Source organism: Condylura cristata, unplaced genomic scaffold, assembly GCF_000260355.1.
Source record: "Condylura cristata isolate star-nosed mole 26May11 unplaced genomic scaffold, ConCri1.0 scaffold00023, whole genome shotgun sequence".
In the NCBI taxonomy this organism is placed as follows: Eukaryota; Metazoa; Chordata; class Mammalia; order Eulipotyphla; family Talpidae; genus Condylura; species Condylura cristata.
In genome coordinates, this window is record NW_004567124.1 from 14,566,513 (window position 1) to 14,583,173 (window position 16,661).

Sequence of the window (16,661 nt, forward strand, 5' to 3'; positions counted from 1 at the left end):
TGTTATAGCTTAGAGTAGCCTCTTTAGAAATTCAAGGTGTAAGTTGTCCCCTTAATGTTTATCAGACTAAAGGCTGAAATTTGTCATACTTTATATTTATTTTGTATATTATATGATACCTAGCTTTTGTCACACTATTATATATATATTATATGATATTTAGATTTTTGTCACCTTAAAAAAATCACAGATATCACCTTGTAAAATCACTATCCAATTTAGCATGTATAAGAATGCTGTCAGGAAAACATAACTAAATTTTTCATACTTTAAAGGAGGCAACTCAATACATAGAGAAAATAACATGAACAAATAATGGAACTTAAAAACCAAAGAACATGTTCATAATTCCACTTACCTAAACTAAGTTACTTGATTTTTATCAAAATGTTTAAGCTGTAAATTAAATTACTTTGATCTCTATACCACATAGTCAAGTAAAATCTAGTCAAGATGTGTATGTGTGTGGATTTACTGTCAGAAAGGTCAAAGTATAACAAGGCAAGGACATCTGTGAAAGCCATACTATTTATCTTGTTTTTAAAACTAGGAAATGGATTTGAAAACTATACCAAGTGTGTAATAAATTTGTTTATTTAACAAAAAATTAATTACTCTTTGAAATGAAATATGAAAACAAAAAAGACAGTGCTTTTTGTGTTAATATTTATTTTGTGTAAGAGAAACCACATATTTAATTTCTGCAAATGTCTTGAAATATAAATCTCTTTTTTTTTTTTTTTTAAAGATTTATTTATTTGTGCATACAGAACTGGGGTACAGGCCAGAGGCTCAGGGGCGGTGAGAGGCTTCACCAGAGACAGAGTGGGGAACAGAACAGGCAGATCCACGAAGTACACTGCTGAGGGGAGCAGCGGGCGGGTCAGGAGAGGTCTGCCACACCATGTGGTCACCTCCGGGGCAGGCGGGAATCGAACTCATGCGGAAGCGGCTTTAGATTCTCAGTGCTGTGGTTTAACCCGCTGCGCCACCAGGGAGGGCCTATAAATCTCTTTTTTAATTCTAGAATGATTGTGACAATCATATCAAGAATAAGGAACTAGTTTTTCTTTGCTTTGATTGCTCTAGTAACCTACTACCAATTTGTCAAATTCTTTCTAGTATTGTTATTGAAAAAAAAATCTGCACTGGACTAATATTATAGCAAGTGCAGGAAGAACTTTATTCAAATGTGTAGTGTACTATATTTCTAGATTTTTTTGAGCACTGTTAAAGTCCAAACCATGTTTGGACTTAACAAACAAGTTAAGTCCATGGGCTTATTAACTAGTTGGAAAAACATAAAACTTATCACTGTAGAGAAACTACTCTATAAAAAAATATCTGAACAAGGTAGCCCACTTTAAAGTAGCATGTCAGTGTGTTCACCCACTCTTAAATGTGGAGACACAGACCACATTGGTGATCTTGGAAATAAGCACCAGTGATTTTATTGACTGTTCCTAAAAGGTACATTGACAAGACCATAAGACATGTACAGAGAACAACAAAAAAGTTTAAGGCAGGCCTGGAGTAAGGGGAGGTAGAATGAAAGGATTAGGACTTTTTCTTAGTCTAGAAAGTCGAAGGGTAATTGGTTACTTAACTGATATCTATAAAAATTATGAACACATCTATATAAAATGTGAGATTAAGTAAGAATCCCATAACTATGTAGGATGCTAGAATTGGTGGAGTCAAGAGATAGATTTTAAGTCTCAAGTTAAAAGTTTAGGAAATATAAGTTTAAATTTTTTAAATTATCAATACAGTAGGAGCAAACTTTAGCTTAGACAACTAATTGAAAGAGGTGATACAGTATGAAAATAGATCAAGTCAGTTACCATATGACAGGCCCAGGTCCAAACAGCTGCCAAAGGAAGATGGTAGGGTTTCAGACAGCCAGCCATCAGTCCTTGCTCTCCACTTTTCTGTCATTCTATCTGATATGGTTAGATTAGTATCCTTAACACACACCTGTGAGAATCTTTCCCTATCCAGAAAATTCTCTTGTTCGGAGCACATGCACATTAAAGTGTAAATTCTCTAATTTCACAAGGACTTTATCATGTGGAACATCCTTACTCCTTTACACAGCCATAATCCAGCTAAGCTCAACTTGTGCTGTTTCCTTAATTGCACCCCAGGTTTCCTTTGACTTATTCATTCATGGCTTCTCTTCACTTAGCTACTTTAAATGACCTTAAGTAACCTTCACTGCCATAGATCAATATCTTCCCCAGTCTTTGATCCCCAACTCAAATGCCAACTTCTCGTTTCCAGATCACTGATCTTTCACTTAAATTCTCCTAGTATCTTATTTATCTCATAACATTTGTTATGTATGTTTATTTTTTCTACCATCTATTCCTTTCCTAAATTTCCTCTGTACTGGAACTTGTCCTTTATAGTACTCTGCTAACTAGTCAGTGTTCAATAGACTCATGACATGAATGCTCTTCCTAGTATTAAAGTTCTGTGAGTAATTATTTTCTTTTCTGCAGTCACAAATCAAGAGTTAAAGGTTATCTAAGATTAAAAATGACTTATCTACCTAAGACCAGTGGCTCAGAAGAAGATAACACAGAACAGGCTGAGGAACTAGAGGTGAGATTTTATGAATATTTGTTTAAACTAATTACTTTTGCCAGTCTGAAGGAAACAATCACTGTTCAATAAAGTTAATGTGTACAGTAAAAATTATTTATGTGGACATTTGTTTATTCACCCTAGAGTTTGTTAATCATTTCTTTCATCCGGCAGTATTTCTGTAGAATTAATGGTCATCATTGATTGCATTCTTAACGGTTAGGGTATTAATAGAGAATATAATGTTGACAAATGAATATGTTGCTTGTAATTAAGTCATTAAATCTTTCTAGTTTTTCAGTTTTCTAAAACCATGTTATGTTCCTCTAGTTTAATATTTGTCACAGTTTAATATTTGTCAGTTGAATATACAGAAGCACTACTATTTACGAACTTGTTCATAAAATGTAAAATGACATTCCTCTTAGTTTTCCTATTATTAAGGTTAGAATGGAGGCTCATAAGAAAGGAGATTGAAATAAGAGGGGAAGAAGGAATTCAACTAATTTAATAAAAAAACATACTTATTTAGGGGCAAATCAAGTTTAACAGTTTTCATGGATGACAGGCAAAGAAGAAGTCCAAGTCAAGTAGTTAGGCAAAGCCACATACATCTGCAGTGAGCAAAGAGGAGACAAAGAACATGTATTTGGAACAGAAGTGGACAGGAATTTGGAGACTGGAACTCTAGTCGTTAACTCTGCTACTATCCAGCTGAATAGTCATGTGAGTTGTTGAACCACAAGTTCTTCATTTGCATAATGACCTGGTTGTCTCAGATGGTCTATGGATTGTCTTCCAACAGAGAAAGTCATGATTTCAAATGGGGACAAAAAAATAACCTGTCCCTTGAGGTTCCACTGAAGGAACATCAAGAATATTCAACGTGTGTTGTGACCACACAGAGTCTTGTCATCGGTTTGCTTTGGAGGGTTTGGGTATATGCTGTCCTCTGCAGCCATACCTCTGGGATTGACCGTGTAGGTCAAACCCACATTGTATGGGTCTCCAGCGTTTTAAGTGTCAGCTGAGCTTTACACACTTGCATTGAGAAGTAAGGTCAAGAAGAAGTGCTTTAGCAACAAAACTTTTGGGAAGTTTTTAATATGCTCTGATGAGAGTTTATTTTGTAGGGGAATCTGTAATAATGGAAAGAACATTTTTCTTTAAATCACAGTATATAGTTAAGAGTGTGACAGAGAACTTGGTATCTTAACTTTTATCTTTTTTATTTCTTAATTTTTCTCTGACTTATCATATTATTATTAAGTCAGTGTCTTATGTGGCATTTTTGTGCACAGGGTATCTTGCATAATGAAATTGTGTTTTAAATGAAGAATTTCTACTGTAAAGAAAGAAAATTCTTTATTTAGTAGCTTAAAAAAATTAACAGCACTTCATTATTTAGAAACCTGCTCCAAGTTTTGCCCACACACGACTATCACAGGTACCTTATTCACAATTCAGTTCCTGTGGATAGAGCTGCTTCACTTCATTTTGTGGTCTCATGTCTCTATGTTTGAATTCCCTCAAAATTGCACCTTATAATTTCAGTAGATGTAAGTATGTAGGAGTTTATTTATAAAAGGACCAAGGAATTCAAACACATGAAACTCTGCCTATTTATCTTCTGTGTAGCTAATGACTAGAGAAGTCTTGCCTTTGACATCTAATTTGTAACTAAATACATAAAACTCTTACTATTTAAAGAAAACAATCGTAACTTTCAAAAGAAGCTCACTGTTAGGTAGTTTGTCCTCTTTAGTGTAATAAAGAGTGGGTATACTAGATAATTCTGAAACATTTGATCTATGTATCCTTTGCAACTTTAAACTTAATTGAATGTATTAAAAATTAACATATATATTGGATTTGTTGTTTGTAGGAACTAAGTAACATTCATTGATACCTGGAATTATTTTGTGATAACTACTGATACATATTTTATAGAGCGGACTTCTATATAAAAAATATAAACTTTCTAAATAATGTTCAGCTGTACAATTTTATTCTCAAACTTAAAACTGCTTTTTAAAAGCCCTTAGTTTTTTTTCCCCTCCTCAAGTTTATTTGGATAATATAAATTTAATAAGCAGACCTTTAAGAGAGAAACCTTGAAGATCTCTCTTCAAGATTTAAGAGCGAAATCTTTAAGAAGATTTTTTAAAAAGATTCTGTTGGTGTCATTTTCCTAGCTATAAATATTTCTACAGTTCTTAATAGCAGTTGTAAGAACCCTTTTATAATAAATTGCATTAACCTGCAAGGGGGGAAAAAATCAGAGGCCATATTCAGAAATAGTCAAAAACGTTAATCTTTTTTTCAAGAGATTAAGTATAAAAACTCAACTCACTCACTTTTGAAATAGAGACCAGAGAAATAAAATATACATGAGACTAATTTTGAGGTATGCTAGATCCTGTATTCTGGAAGTGAGTGGAGAAAAAAAAAAAAAGGAAGTTAAACAGAGAGAAAAAGAGGATAGAGAGAAGGAAGAGAAAGGAGGTTGGGTGATAAAAGGAAAGAGATGTCAGTTCATGTAGAAGAGGTTAAAAAAAAAAGTAAGAAAAAAATGTCAGTTTTGCTTCCCTTCCAAATCCTTTTACCAAACATAGTTTTATCCTCTGCTTTCCCTAACCCTCACCTTCTGTTCTGCCTCAGTCTATAATCCTTCCACCACAGCTAGCCAGGAGAAAGCCACCTTACTATGGGAACCTCTGTTTCTTTCTGCTGCTAGAAAACATTACTGTCCTTCCTGCTCTTCTCCCTGACTCCTCATTTTCAGATTCATAGGCCAGTTCTCCTCTATCTTCTAAGCTACCCAGTGATTGCCACACAACAGTGCTTTCAGCATTGGATCCCAGTACCTAGAACAAGCTGCATAAATGCATTTTAAATATTGCTCAGTCTGTGACATCTTGTATAAGGCATGAGGTTATGATCCAGATGAAATTTCTTTCCTACTTTCTAAGTAATTTGCCTATTTCCCCACAAATTTGAAATATCTTTGTCATAAACTAAATCCCTATAACTTAGTGTTTTGGGCTTTCTGCAAACTGCCTGTCTATGCACGCACTGGTGCTACAAAGCTTGTATTTTATCTGGGTGTGTTAAATCTTCATTTGTTGTTCTTTTATAGAGTTACACTGATTATCCTTGCTGGTATGTGTTTCTGTTTCAACTTGAGAACTGACTTGTTACTTGTTAAAAATCCATAGTGTAGTTTTATCAAAATCTTGACAACCTGATAAATTATCCTGGGCAAAATTGACACCTTTGTGAAATTGAGTGTTCCTAGCCAAGATACGTTATGTCTTTTCATTCATTCAGTCAGGTCTTCTTTGGTGCCTCTTTAAGAGAATTGTAAAGTTTTTATTAGTTTACCTGTGCTTTCCTAACTAGACCTTTTATTTTTTCTGTTATGAGGTTTCTTGTGCCATTAACTCTTGCTACCCTTTTCAATTAATTCCTTACTTTAAACACCCCTGCTAAGTTTCTGCTAGTCTTAGAGGAACAAATGTCCAATGCTTTCCTGGCATTGTAAACGAAACCAAATCTCTTTCTTTGATTATTTTATCACTTGACCAAAATGCCCTTCCTTGGTCCAGAGGAGAAGAAAAGTAAAGCCAGAAAATCATCATGATTTGCAGTCACTAGAGAGTTTGCCATAGCAATTATTTCTGAATTATTTGCCCTTTATCAAGAGTCCTGTGTATGTTTGATCTTCATCTACTGAATTTTTTCCAGTACTAACTGAAGAAGCCTGAAAATACAAGATACTCTCTCCTTAGGAGAGAAAACTGATGATAAGACAAGACACCACCCTTTACATTAATTTATAATTTAGAAAAGAGCTTATTATACTAGTTTAAACTTGCTTCTCAGTTTTTCAGTGCTTTCCATTGTTTATTTTTTCTACCATGTGTATTTCTTTTAGACCTTTTTGAAAAATTTTATATCAAGCAAATTTCAGTGTTATCATTTGCAAAAAGAAGTCTCATTATCATAAAATATTCATATCATGGTCTTAAATGTTGATGTGCTAATTCAGCAATTGGATATGCTAAATCTTTGTGTAATTTCTGCAACTGGATATGCTAAATCTCTTTTAAAATTTCCTCTAACATGATTTATAAGGTTAATAAATCAAGCTTAAATTTGAGTGTTACTGTTCTGCATTTCAGCCTGGCTGGGTTGTTTTGGACCAACCAGATGCTGCTTGCCATTTGCAACAGCAGCAAGAACCTTCTCCTCTACCTCCAGGATGGGAAGAGAGGCAGGATATTCTTGGAAGGACCTACTATGTAAACCATGAATCTAGAAGAACACAGTGGAAAAGACCAACCCCTCAGTATGTGCTGATGGCTTCACTCTGGTTACCTGGATATATTTTGATCATTAATTTTTACTTTGGAATCATATTTCAAATAGATCTGTCATTGATTTATAATAGTATAGGGAGCTGTAAACTGAAGAATTTTATGTCCAGGTTTTATGTCCTGACCCAAAAATTGCTGATTTAGCTGTCTTTTAAAAAATGATTTGATAAATATTCAAAATTATTTCAGTCCCAAATACCACCCTTTTAATTGCCTTTTCTTTTTTATTTTTTTTTTTAAAGATTTATTTATTTGTGCATACAGAATTGGGGTACAGGCCAGAGGCTCAGGGGCAGTGAGAGGTTTCACCAGACACAGAGTGGGGAGCCGAATAGGCAGATCGAGGAAGTACACTGCTAAGGGGAGCAGCGGGCTGGCCAGGAGAGGTCTGCTATGCCATGTGGTCACCTCCGGAGCAGGCGGGGATGGAACTCATGCGGAAGTGGCTTAAGCTTCTTAGTGCTGTGCTTTAACCCGCTGCACCACCAGGGAGGGCCCTGCTTTTTTATTTTAATAAATTATCAATTATTTATGCTTTTACTTATCATGCAGCAACAGAGGTACAGTATTCTCTTTAGATTGCTTTAGGAAGTCTTAGAGATTATTGGTAGTTCATTATTAAAATATTTTTAAAATGCTAATTTTTATATTATACTATTTTTAAAATATAAGTGACTCAATACAAGGGTCTGTGTTAAACAATCATTTGCATCTGGTGGGTTTATAGGGGTAACTTCCAGTATGCCCTAGCCTAGGACAGAATGACCTCAGAGCTACTCTATGACCACAGCTCCTCAGTGACATTTTTCTTTTATTATTACCGGACTGTACATACATTTACAAATTCTCCCGTTATTTATATTCATTATCAAATCTCCATCCACTTCTTTAGTTTTCTACTTTTGACAGTCTTGAAATTTTTCTTATTTTCCTGTTAACCTTATATGTTTGGCTTTTCTGTTTTGTGTCCAGTATAGCCCAAGCACTTCATAGATATTTTCAATTCTCAGATTCTTCCAGAGAAAATCAATGATCCAGGTTCTTCATAGCACAGAAACACTGATCACTATAGAATGACATGTGGAGCATAAAACTGAAGACATTAAAATTCTACAGTTGCTCTATTGCATGCATTAGTGTTACTATTACTATTGCTAGTAGTATTCCATAACATTACTATTACTAGTCTTACTATTGTTAACCTATTGTGGCAGGCCTGATTTAAGCAAATCACATTTTTTTTCACCATGGTGGTGGTTATTGTCCACTTGCCATAATCAAATGTTTGGAACAGAAGGGAAACCTGGAGCATTCCCTTGTAACTAAATATTTATATGGAATTTTTTATCTTTTTATTTTATTATATTAAATTCAAATAGCTAAATAATAGAAATGATTGGAGCAAGTATGTACAGTCTGATATAGTGTACCTTTCCTACACTCATGTATCCCTTTTGTATTTTTACCTTTCTCAGACCAGGCCCATTATTGTAAATGTTTAAAAGCAGATACCACTTAATCATTAAAATATTAATTATAGTCTTTGCATATCTTTGATTCTGTCCTGTGTATTCATATATGGGGAGCTCTACTCCTGTGTAGTGACCAATTCTAGACATGTTACTGCTTTCATGCAAATGTATATGTAACTCAAAACTTTCATGATTTTTCTACTTTGTATTTTACTATTGTAGAAAAAGGCAAAATAATTACATAATGAAATTATTCATGACTCCGCTATTTATTCATCTAACAAACATTTTTTGAGAGTCTGTACATGTCAGACATTATCCTGAGACTAATGGTGAACTAAAATATCACATTTTCACAAAATTTTCAAGTACATAAGGTATTCTGAAGCATGCCTACACATGTTGAAGTAGCATTTGGCTCAAGACAGTAAATTCCAATTTAATATAGGTTTTTTTTTTTTTAATGATCACAAAATCATTGACTATTATTTTAGCTGCCTTCAGATATGGTGATGACTCTCATGCTTCTAATATAGGGACAACCTAACAGATGTCGAGAATGGTAACATTCAGTTGCAAGCACAACGTGCATTTACCACCAGGCGACAGATATCTGAGGAAACAGAAAGTACTGACAACCGAGAGTCTTCTGAGGTAAAAGTAATTTTCTTGTTTTTGTTGACAAACACAGGTTACAGTAGTAGATTAAAATATGTGTGACTTAAACTTTTCTGTTTATTTTAGAACTGGGAAATTATAAGAGAAGATGAAGCTACCATGTTTAATACTCAGGCCTTCCCACCACCTCTACCATCAAATAACTTGGATGTTCAGACTTATCTTACAGATGAATTAAATGCCAGACTCACTATTTTTGGAAATCCAGCCACCGGCCAACCAGTATCCAGCTCAGTAAGATACTCTTAGATTTTGTTGTAGTTTCAGAATTTTACATTATACATATTGTTTCATTCAATTACTAATTTGTACATAAAGTATTGTCTAAAGTGGCATGTAACTATGTGTTATGGACTTAAGACTTCATTTAACAGTATGATGATTTTTCAGCTATTAATATGGAACAGAATTGTGGATAATCCAAATGGTCTCTGGAGTCTAAATGTCCATTATATATATATATCAATGTCCTCTAGCAAAAGACCACCAGGAACTCACCTGTAATTGAAAAAGTTACATTTATCATTTCAGCAAGGGAGAACACACACCACAAGTGACTCAGAGTATGTTAGAAAAAACTTAAAGGATTTGGGCTCAGGTAAGGAGATTTATAGGAATACTGAAGGAAGCAGGTCTTTGCATTAAATGCTATCTAAAGGGACTTTGCTGTGACTGAATATCTCTTATCTGCGGAGAGACAGAAACTATAATAAATTAAAAAGCAGCAGTCACTTATATTTGCCAACATAGGGAGATATTTGCTATTTTGTGATTTGAACAATATTTACATTTTGTCTGTGTTCAGTCAGGACAAACTGATCTTGATTTTTTTTCTTGATCCTATCCTGCCTAAGAGTACCAAACCAGGTCATGAATGTGAGGGGTTGCTTTTCTCCTGCTCAATAATACCACACAACCAACACACGTATGTGAAATGAAAATGGCTATGTTTTTACTAAGCAAAGATGACATTCTCATACCAGCAACCTCTATAACAGTTGCTGTTCTTAGGTTCCAGAAGCAAGTATTCCAGCCTACCTTATCATGTGGATGTAGAGCTGGCTCTTTAACCTACATCATCAATGGAAAGTTTTCATGGAAGACAGAGTTTGTTCTGAGGAGCCTATGTCGTTTCTAGTTGGAATTACTCTGTTTTTCATTGTAGTAAATATTGACTGAGGATTGACTAAATGCAGGGCACTATATACTGCTTAAAGTGTCACTGGAATATAGTGGTTTAAGGCTTGCTGGTGGCTGGATTCCCATTATATTGACAGAGTTAAGTAGTTATGACAGAGCAGGTAGTTTTGTGGCCCAGAAAAATATATTATCAGAATCTTACCAGAAAAAATTTGCTAACTTCTGTCCTGGCACGTTCTGCAAGAAGCTTCAGTGTGGACAGTTCTATGTAAATAACTGTGTGAATCTCCACAAGCAGATATACCTGTTTGCTCTTTCCCTCCTTTCTCCCATCTGTCTTTCTACCCTGTCTTCCATTTATTTTATATCTTTATTTTAATTAAAGGAATAGGAAAAGTCATTAAACACTTAAAGAATACACTTTATTTATTGATGATAAATAAGATTCTATTCCCTTTCCTGCTGTTACTTTTTGTTTATTGCAACACTGTTAACAATAGCTAAGAAATGGAGCCCACCAAATGCCCCAAAACAGATAAATAGATAAAAAAAAATTATGATATATATGCACAATGGAATATTAGTCAGTGATCAAAACAGATAAACTCATTCCATTTGTGGCAATAGGTATGGAACTGGAAGGGATTATGTTAAGGGAAATAAGTGAGAAGGAAAGAGATAAACACTAAAATGCTTTTTTTTTTTTAATTTATAAAAGCAATGTATGGCACCACAGTGAAAAACATCCATACTCTGCAGCCAAAGAAAAGAATAAAGTGACTTTGGATGTACATGTTATGTGGAACAATGCCTACAAATACTGGTCCATGAGCACAAGACAGTGTGGTTGATACGCTGTTGTCTATCTAAATTATATTTAAATGATGAAGAACAAATATATGTGTGTTATTTCTTGAAGATGAAACAGCAAACTGAGACCATTGCTGGGCTCTGGAGAAAGAAACATGTATATCATTTTTTAACCCAAGGTCATCTTACATATTTATGTATATACCTTTTGCTATATCATAGACATGGGATGTACTTCTTTTAAAACCAGCAACAACAACAAAAAGAAAAATGTCATTCCATTGTGCTAGTTAATGGTGAAGATATTTCAACAGTCTCATATTCTCTACAGTCCTTTGTTATTATAAAAAAGTACTATGTGGATATTCTGACTTTATATGTATATTACAGTTTTTGATGACATCAAATAACAATTTCAGATAATAACAACAGCAAGTACATAAAAACACCATGGAAGCTCGCTGACCAGTGTTCTGTCTTATAGAATTCTGTGTTGTACAGAAGAAAAGGACTTTCCTATCATGACCCTGACTCAACAGTGGTGGGTGGTATTGAGTGGCCAAGTGCTTTTACATATAGTCTCAACACCACTTCCCAGCTGACCTTCTTTCTTCTGCCCGGTCATATTTGCCCCTACTACTTTACCTGCCATTCAAAGACATATAAAACCTAAAGTTATTATCTTTCTTTCTTTGTCAGAATCATTCCAGCAGGAGAGGCAGCTTATTAGCCTATACGTTTGAAGAACAGCCTACACTTCCTGTGGTGAGTTTTAATCTCCCCTCAGTCATCACAACTCTTTTTTGGAACACAGTATGATAATTTGATTGCTTACCAGGGAACTGATTTAGCACAGAATATAGATTCTGCTGGGTGAGGTTTAAGGAAGACAAGAGAATAGAGTAGATAGGCCCTTTTTTAAATTTTTTAAAATTTTTTTCATTAAAAAAAATTTAGTCCGTGTCCAATATCTTTATCACAGTTCACTATAGAACATTGCATGTTCTTAAAGAGGTAAGACCAGCATCACTCTCCCCTATGGAATATGCTAAAATCTCTCAAGTCTGGACACCAAAATCCTCTATGTAGTCATTGTGATGGGATATAGGGATGGTCCATCTTGTTCCAGTAAGCAATCAAGGAGAGAACTCATTAATCTGAAACTTTAAAAAGATTAAACATTATTATTACTATTTAATTCATTTATTTAAAAATTTTATTTCATTTTTGTGTAGAAGAACTGGTATAGGCTGAGGTGTGGGGTGGGTGGGGGTGGCTATGGGAGAGGAGTCACCAGAGACAGAGTGCATGCAGCCTGACTGAAATATACTACTCTGCTGAGGGGAACAGCAGGAGAGACACAAGAGGTCTGCTGTGTCATGTGGGTCAGCTCCCTCACCAGGGATCAAACTCATCCTTGAGTGGTTGGTGATAGCTTGGTAGAGCTGAAACTTTAACCCTGTGCCACGAGGGAGGTTCTAAGCATTATTCTTATTTCAAAAAGAACTACTTAGACAAAGTTAAATTGTTAGCCTAAACTAAAATTAACACCTAAAAAATGTGATGTACTATATGATTCCTCCCTGCCCCCCGGCTAATATCGTTGTAGTCCCTTTTAAGATAAAAGAGGGAAAACCGGCTTTCCATCATAAGAAAGTGTCCAGAGAGCTGGTGACTGTGGAAGCAGATAGTTGGGCCTTTCAGCCAAAGTGTTATGCTGGCCCAAGGTGGCTGTGCGGCCAGTCTCACTCTCACACTTTCTGGTACAGTGCTTGGCAGTCTCAGCTCCATCTCCTCCTGCTCATGGAGTCTAGCTGCCATTTCTGCACTATACAGTATGTGACATAAGGGTTCTGTCACTCAGCAGGCTGTCAGCTAGTTCAGTTGGAGTTTATCAGCCCCTATGTCATCTCTCTAGTTGTATGTCTGCCAGACAGCCCCACATTTTGCAGCCTTGACAGCTTAGGCCTTAGAAACTTCCTGTCCTCTTGGCCTTTCATCTCCTGTCTTCCTCCTGATTCAATTCATATTACTCTGAGTTTTCCTTACTTGGCTTCCTACTTGTTTTGTTTGTAAATGAAATGGAAACTTCGAGACTCCCTGCCCCTTCAGCTTCCCCTTCTTACCTACCCATAGAGATGCCATGCTGCTTTGGTCCTTATCTCTATTCTTCTGCATGCTGTTCCCATGTCCTAAAGGCCTGTGAACCTTCCGTCTCCCATTTGTATTGGCCCTTTCATTTTGTTTTGCCAACCATTTGCAACTGTGGATGGTAGTCTATATTACTTTTGAAAAATGTAGCTTGTTGGGTTTTTGCCCTTATGGAAGTTCCAGCATAGGAACTCAGGGGCTCACAATTCCTTTATCCAAAGCTACTTTTTCAAATGAATGAGGTGAGCTTTCTTGAGGTTTATCTGACAAGCCATAAAACCCATCTATTTTAAGTTATACATAAAGGTGAATTTTACACAGTCATACAAACTTCACCACAGTCGAATTTAATCACCCTTCCAGCAACCCAAAAATGCTTCCTTAATCCCAACATCTCCTCTCAGCCCAGGTAACCTTACTCAGCTGTTTTCTGTTACTGTACTTTTAAGAAATTTCATATGTATGGAATTATACAATACATAGCTTATGCGTCTGATCTCTTTCCCTCAATATGATGGTTTTGAGACTTACCCTCATTTTTCGCATGTCTCAGGAATTCATGATAATCCACTGTGTAGACATATCATACTATGTTGTTTTTATCTATTTATCTATTTAGCTGTTAGAAATTTGTCTAGCTAGGTAGCACAGTGGGTTAAAGCACAGCACTAAGAAGCTTAAGCCACTTCTGCATGAGTTCGATTCCCGCCTATCCTGGAGGAGATCCACATGGCGCAGCAGACCTCTCCTGACCCGCCCACTGCTCCCCTCAGCAGTGTACTTTGTAGATCTGCTCCCCACTCTGTCTCTGGTGAATCCTCTCACCCTCCGCATCTCTGGCCTGTACCCCAGCTCTGTATGAATAAATGAATAAATAAATCTTTAAAATAAAAAGAAAAGAAATTTGTCTAGTTGGACAGCTTTGGACTTCTTTATTTTGTAGATTAACAACTTGCCATTACTGTCAGCAGTGCACATTTACCTCCCTAAGTTTCTAGGGAACAGACTAGCACTAGTGTTCTTTCGGTGGAAGGCACATTAGGGAGCCTGGCCAAGCCTTAAAGAGTTGGATTCAAAAAAACAAAAGGAAAGCCAGCTCTGGACAATTTTTTTTTTTAATTTATTTATTTGTGTATACAGAACTGGGGTACAGGCCAGAGGCTCAGGGCCGGCGAGAGGCTTCACCAGAGACAGAGTGGGGAACAGAACAGGCTGATCAATGAAGTACACTGCTGAGGGGAGCAGCGGGTGGGTCAGGAGAGGTCTGCCGCGCCATGTGGTCACCTCCGAGGTAGGCGGGAATCGAACTCATGCAGAAGCGGCATTAGATTCTCAGTGCTGTGCTTCAACCCACTGCACCACCAGGGAGGGCCAGCTCTGGACTATTTTAAGTAAACCTGGAAATAATTAGACTTCTTGGCTCATTAGTAATAAGCTAGAATAAACAGTACCTCCTAGCTTCTAGAAAGAATACAGGGGCAATTTTTGATTCAACACATATTGGGGTTAATTTTCTTTTAATTTATTTATTCATACAGAACTGGGGTACAGGCCAGAGACGCGGAGGGTGAGAGGATTCACCAGAGACAGAGTAGGGAGCAGAACAGGCAGATCTACGAAGTACACTGCTGAGGGGAGCAGCGGGCGGGCCAGAAGAGGTCTGCCTAGTCTTGTGGATCTCCTCTGGGGCAGGTGGGAATCAAACTCATGGGGAAGTGGCTTAAGCTTCTCAGTGCAGTGCTTTAACCCGCTGGGCCACCAGGGAGGGCCCCCGGGTTAATTTCTATAGTTAGGCTACCTAGATTCAAATCATAGCTCCATACTATAACATATCTGGTAGGAAGTTAACTTCAATTTTCTTTTTTTTTTTAGAGAAAGGTATATTCACTTTATTCTTCTAAATCTGCTTCCCCTCAGCAGCATATTTCAGCCAATCCATTTGTCTTAAAACCCCATAGCTCCCTGCACCTCCAGATTATACCCGTTTGACTCTACCCAACTAAGCTCCCCTAGAAAAACAAAAGTCCATTTTCCCTTCACATCTGAGCCCATCCCCCCACTGCACAGGCAGACCCCTTAGGACCTGTTGAGCACTCCCACCAGATGCATCTAGGGCCCCAATCATTTGTCACCAACCTGGTGACTGACTATACCACAAAGGTCACAGTCAGTGAATAAGGTCAGTAGTTGTTCTTCGAGGACTCTAGCACACTGAGGCAATAGGTGATACCCAAGCGTGACTCTAGCCTCGATAACTTCAATTTTCTAAACTTCAGTTTATTTGAACATAAAATGGACAAATAAAGCAATTATCTCATTAAGATTTACGTGCTGGGGATTAAAGGACACGATCCATGTTAAAGCACAGAGTATATAGTTGTTACTACTGTTGTGTTTTATTAGCATTATCACTCTTCATCAGTATTGTCTGTTCTACTGGGCTTTATTTTCTTTTTAAGTGAAAAACTACATTTTTTAAAAAGATTTAGTTATTTATGCATACAGAATTGAGGTACAGGCCAGAGGTACAGGGATGGCAATAGGGTTCACTAGAAATACAGTGGAGAGCAGAACAGACCAATTGACAAAAATACACTGCTGAGGGGAACAGTGGGTAGGGCAGGAGAGGTCTCTGGCCAGAAGCAGTTTAGTTAACTTCTTAGTGCTGTGCTTTAACACCACCAGGGAGGGCCTGAAAAAAAATTACATTCTTAAAATTATTTCAAATATGGTTCATTTTAAAAGAGTTAATAGTGAAGAAGAGGTGACATAATCCTTTTAAAAAGATTCTCTCTTACTAACATTTCATTCTCCTCTTATTCTTTACTTTAGCTTTTGCCTACTTCATCTGGATTACCACCAGGTTGGGAAGAAAAACAAGATGAAAGAGGAAGATCATATTATGTAGATCACAATTCCAGAACCACTACCTGGACAAAGCCCACTGTACAGGTACCCACAGTCTACCCATTAACTTATTTTCTTTTGGTATTTAAGCCATCACACTCCTTTGGAAACAATACATCACTTTGTGGTATATACTGAATGTTTCTCTCACCTTCTAATTATTTTCTGACACTAGTGCAAAATATCTACCACTAGATATTTATCTAGTGGTACATTAATACACATGGATTTCTACTTTTTGTTAAGTAAAATAAAGTGGGAATCAGATAACAAGATTATCTAGTCCACTGAGTGACTTTGAAATTTAAATAGTTAAGATAATTATGTTGGATTCTCCTGGTGGCGTAGGGGTTAAGTCTCAGCACTTCCACTGCCCTTGCCTGAGTTTGATCACTGCTAAAGAGCTGACCCACATGGCACAGCAGACCTCTCCTGTCTTGCCCGCTGCTCCCCTCAACAGTGTATTTCAGTCAGACCTCCTGTTCTGCTCCCCACTCTGTCTCTGGTGAATCCTCTCATTCCTCACACCTCTGGC

The 16,661-nt window shown here is 36.6% G+C and overlaps 1 protein-coding gene across 5 annotated transcripts in view; it reads left to right on the forward strand.

The window, feature by feature from the left end:
* Window positions 1-16,661, forward strand: part of NEDD4 (neural precursor cell expressed, developmentally down-regulated 4, E3 ubiquitin protein ligase) — a 105,016-nt gene that overhangs the window by 67,917 nt on the left and 20,438 nt on the right. For 3 of the 5 annotated variants that reach the window (XM_004687767.2, XM_012728781.1, XM_012728782.1), the window contains 6 exons: window positions 2,505-2,607; window positions 6,774-6,940; window positions 8,977-9,094; window positions 9,185-9,352; window positions 11,768-11,833; window positions 16,052-16,171. In XM_004687767.2, coding sequence (XP_004687824.1) covers window positions 2,505-2,607; window positions 6,774-6,940; window positions 8,977-9,094; window positions 9,185-9,352; window positions 11,768-11,833; window positions 16,052-16,171 — 742 coding nt within the window. The remainder of the gene's footprint in view (window positions 1-2,504; window positions 2,608-6,773; window positions 6,941-8,976; window positions 9,095-9,184; window positions 9,353-11,767; window positions 11,834-16,051; window positions 16,172-16,661) is intronic. The other 2 variants (XM_012728783.1, XM_004687766.2) reach the window with 2 other exon arrangements.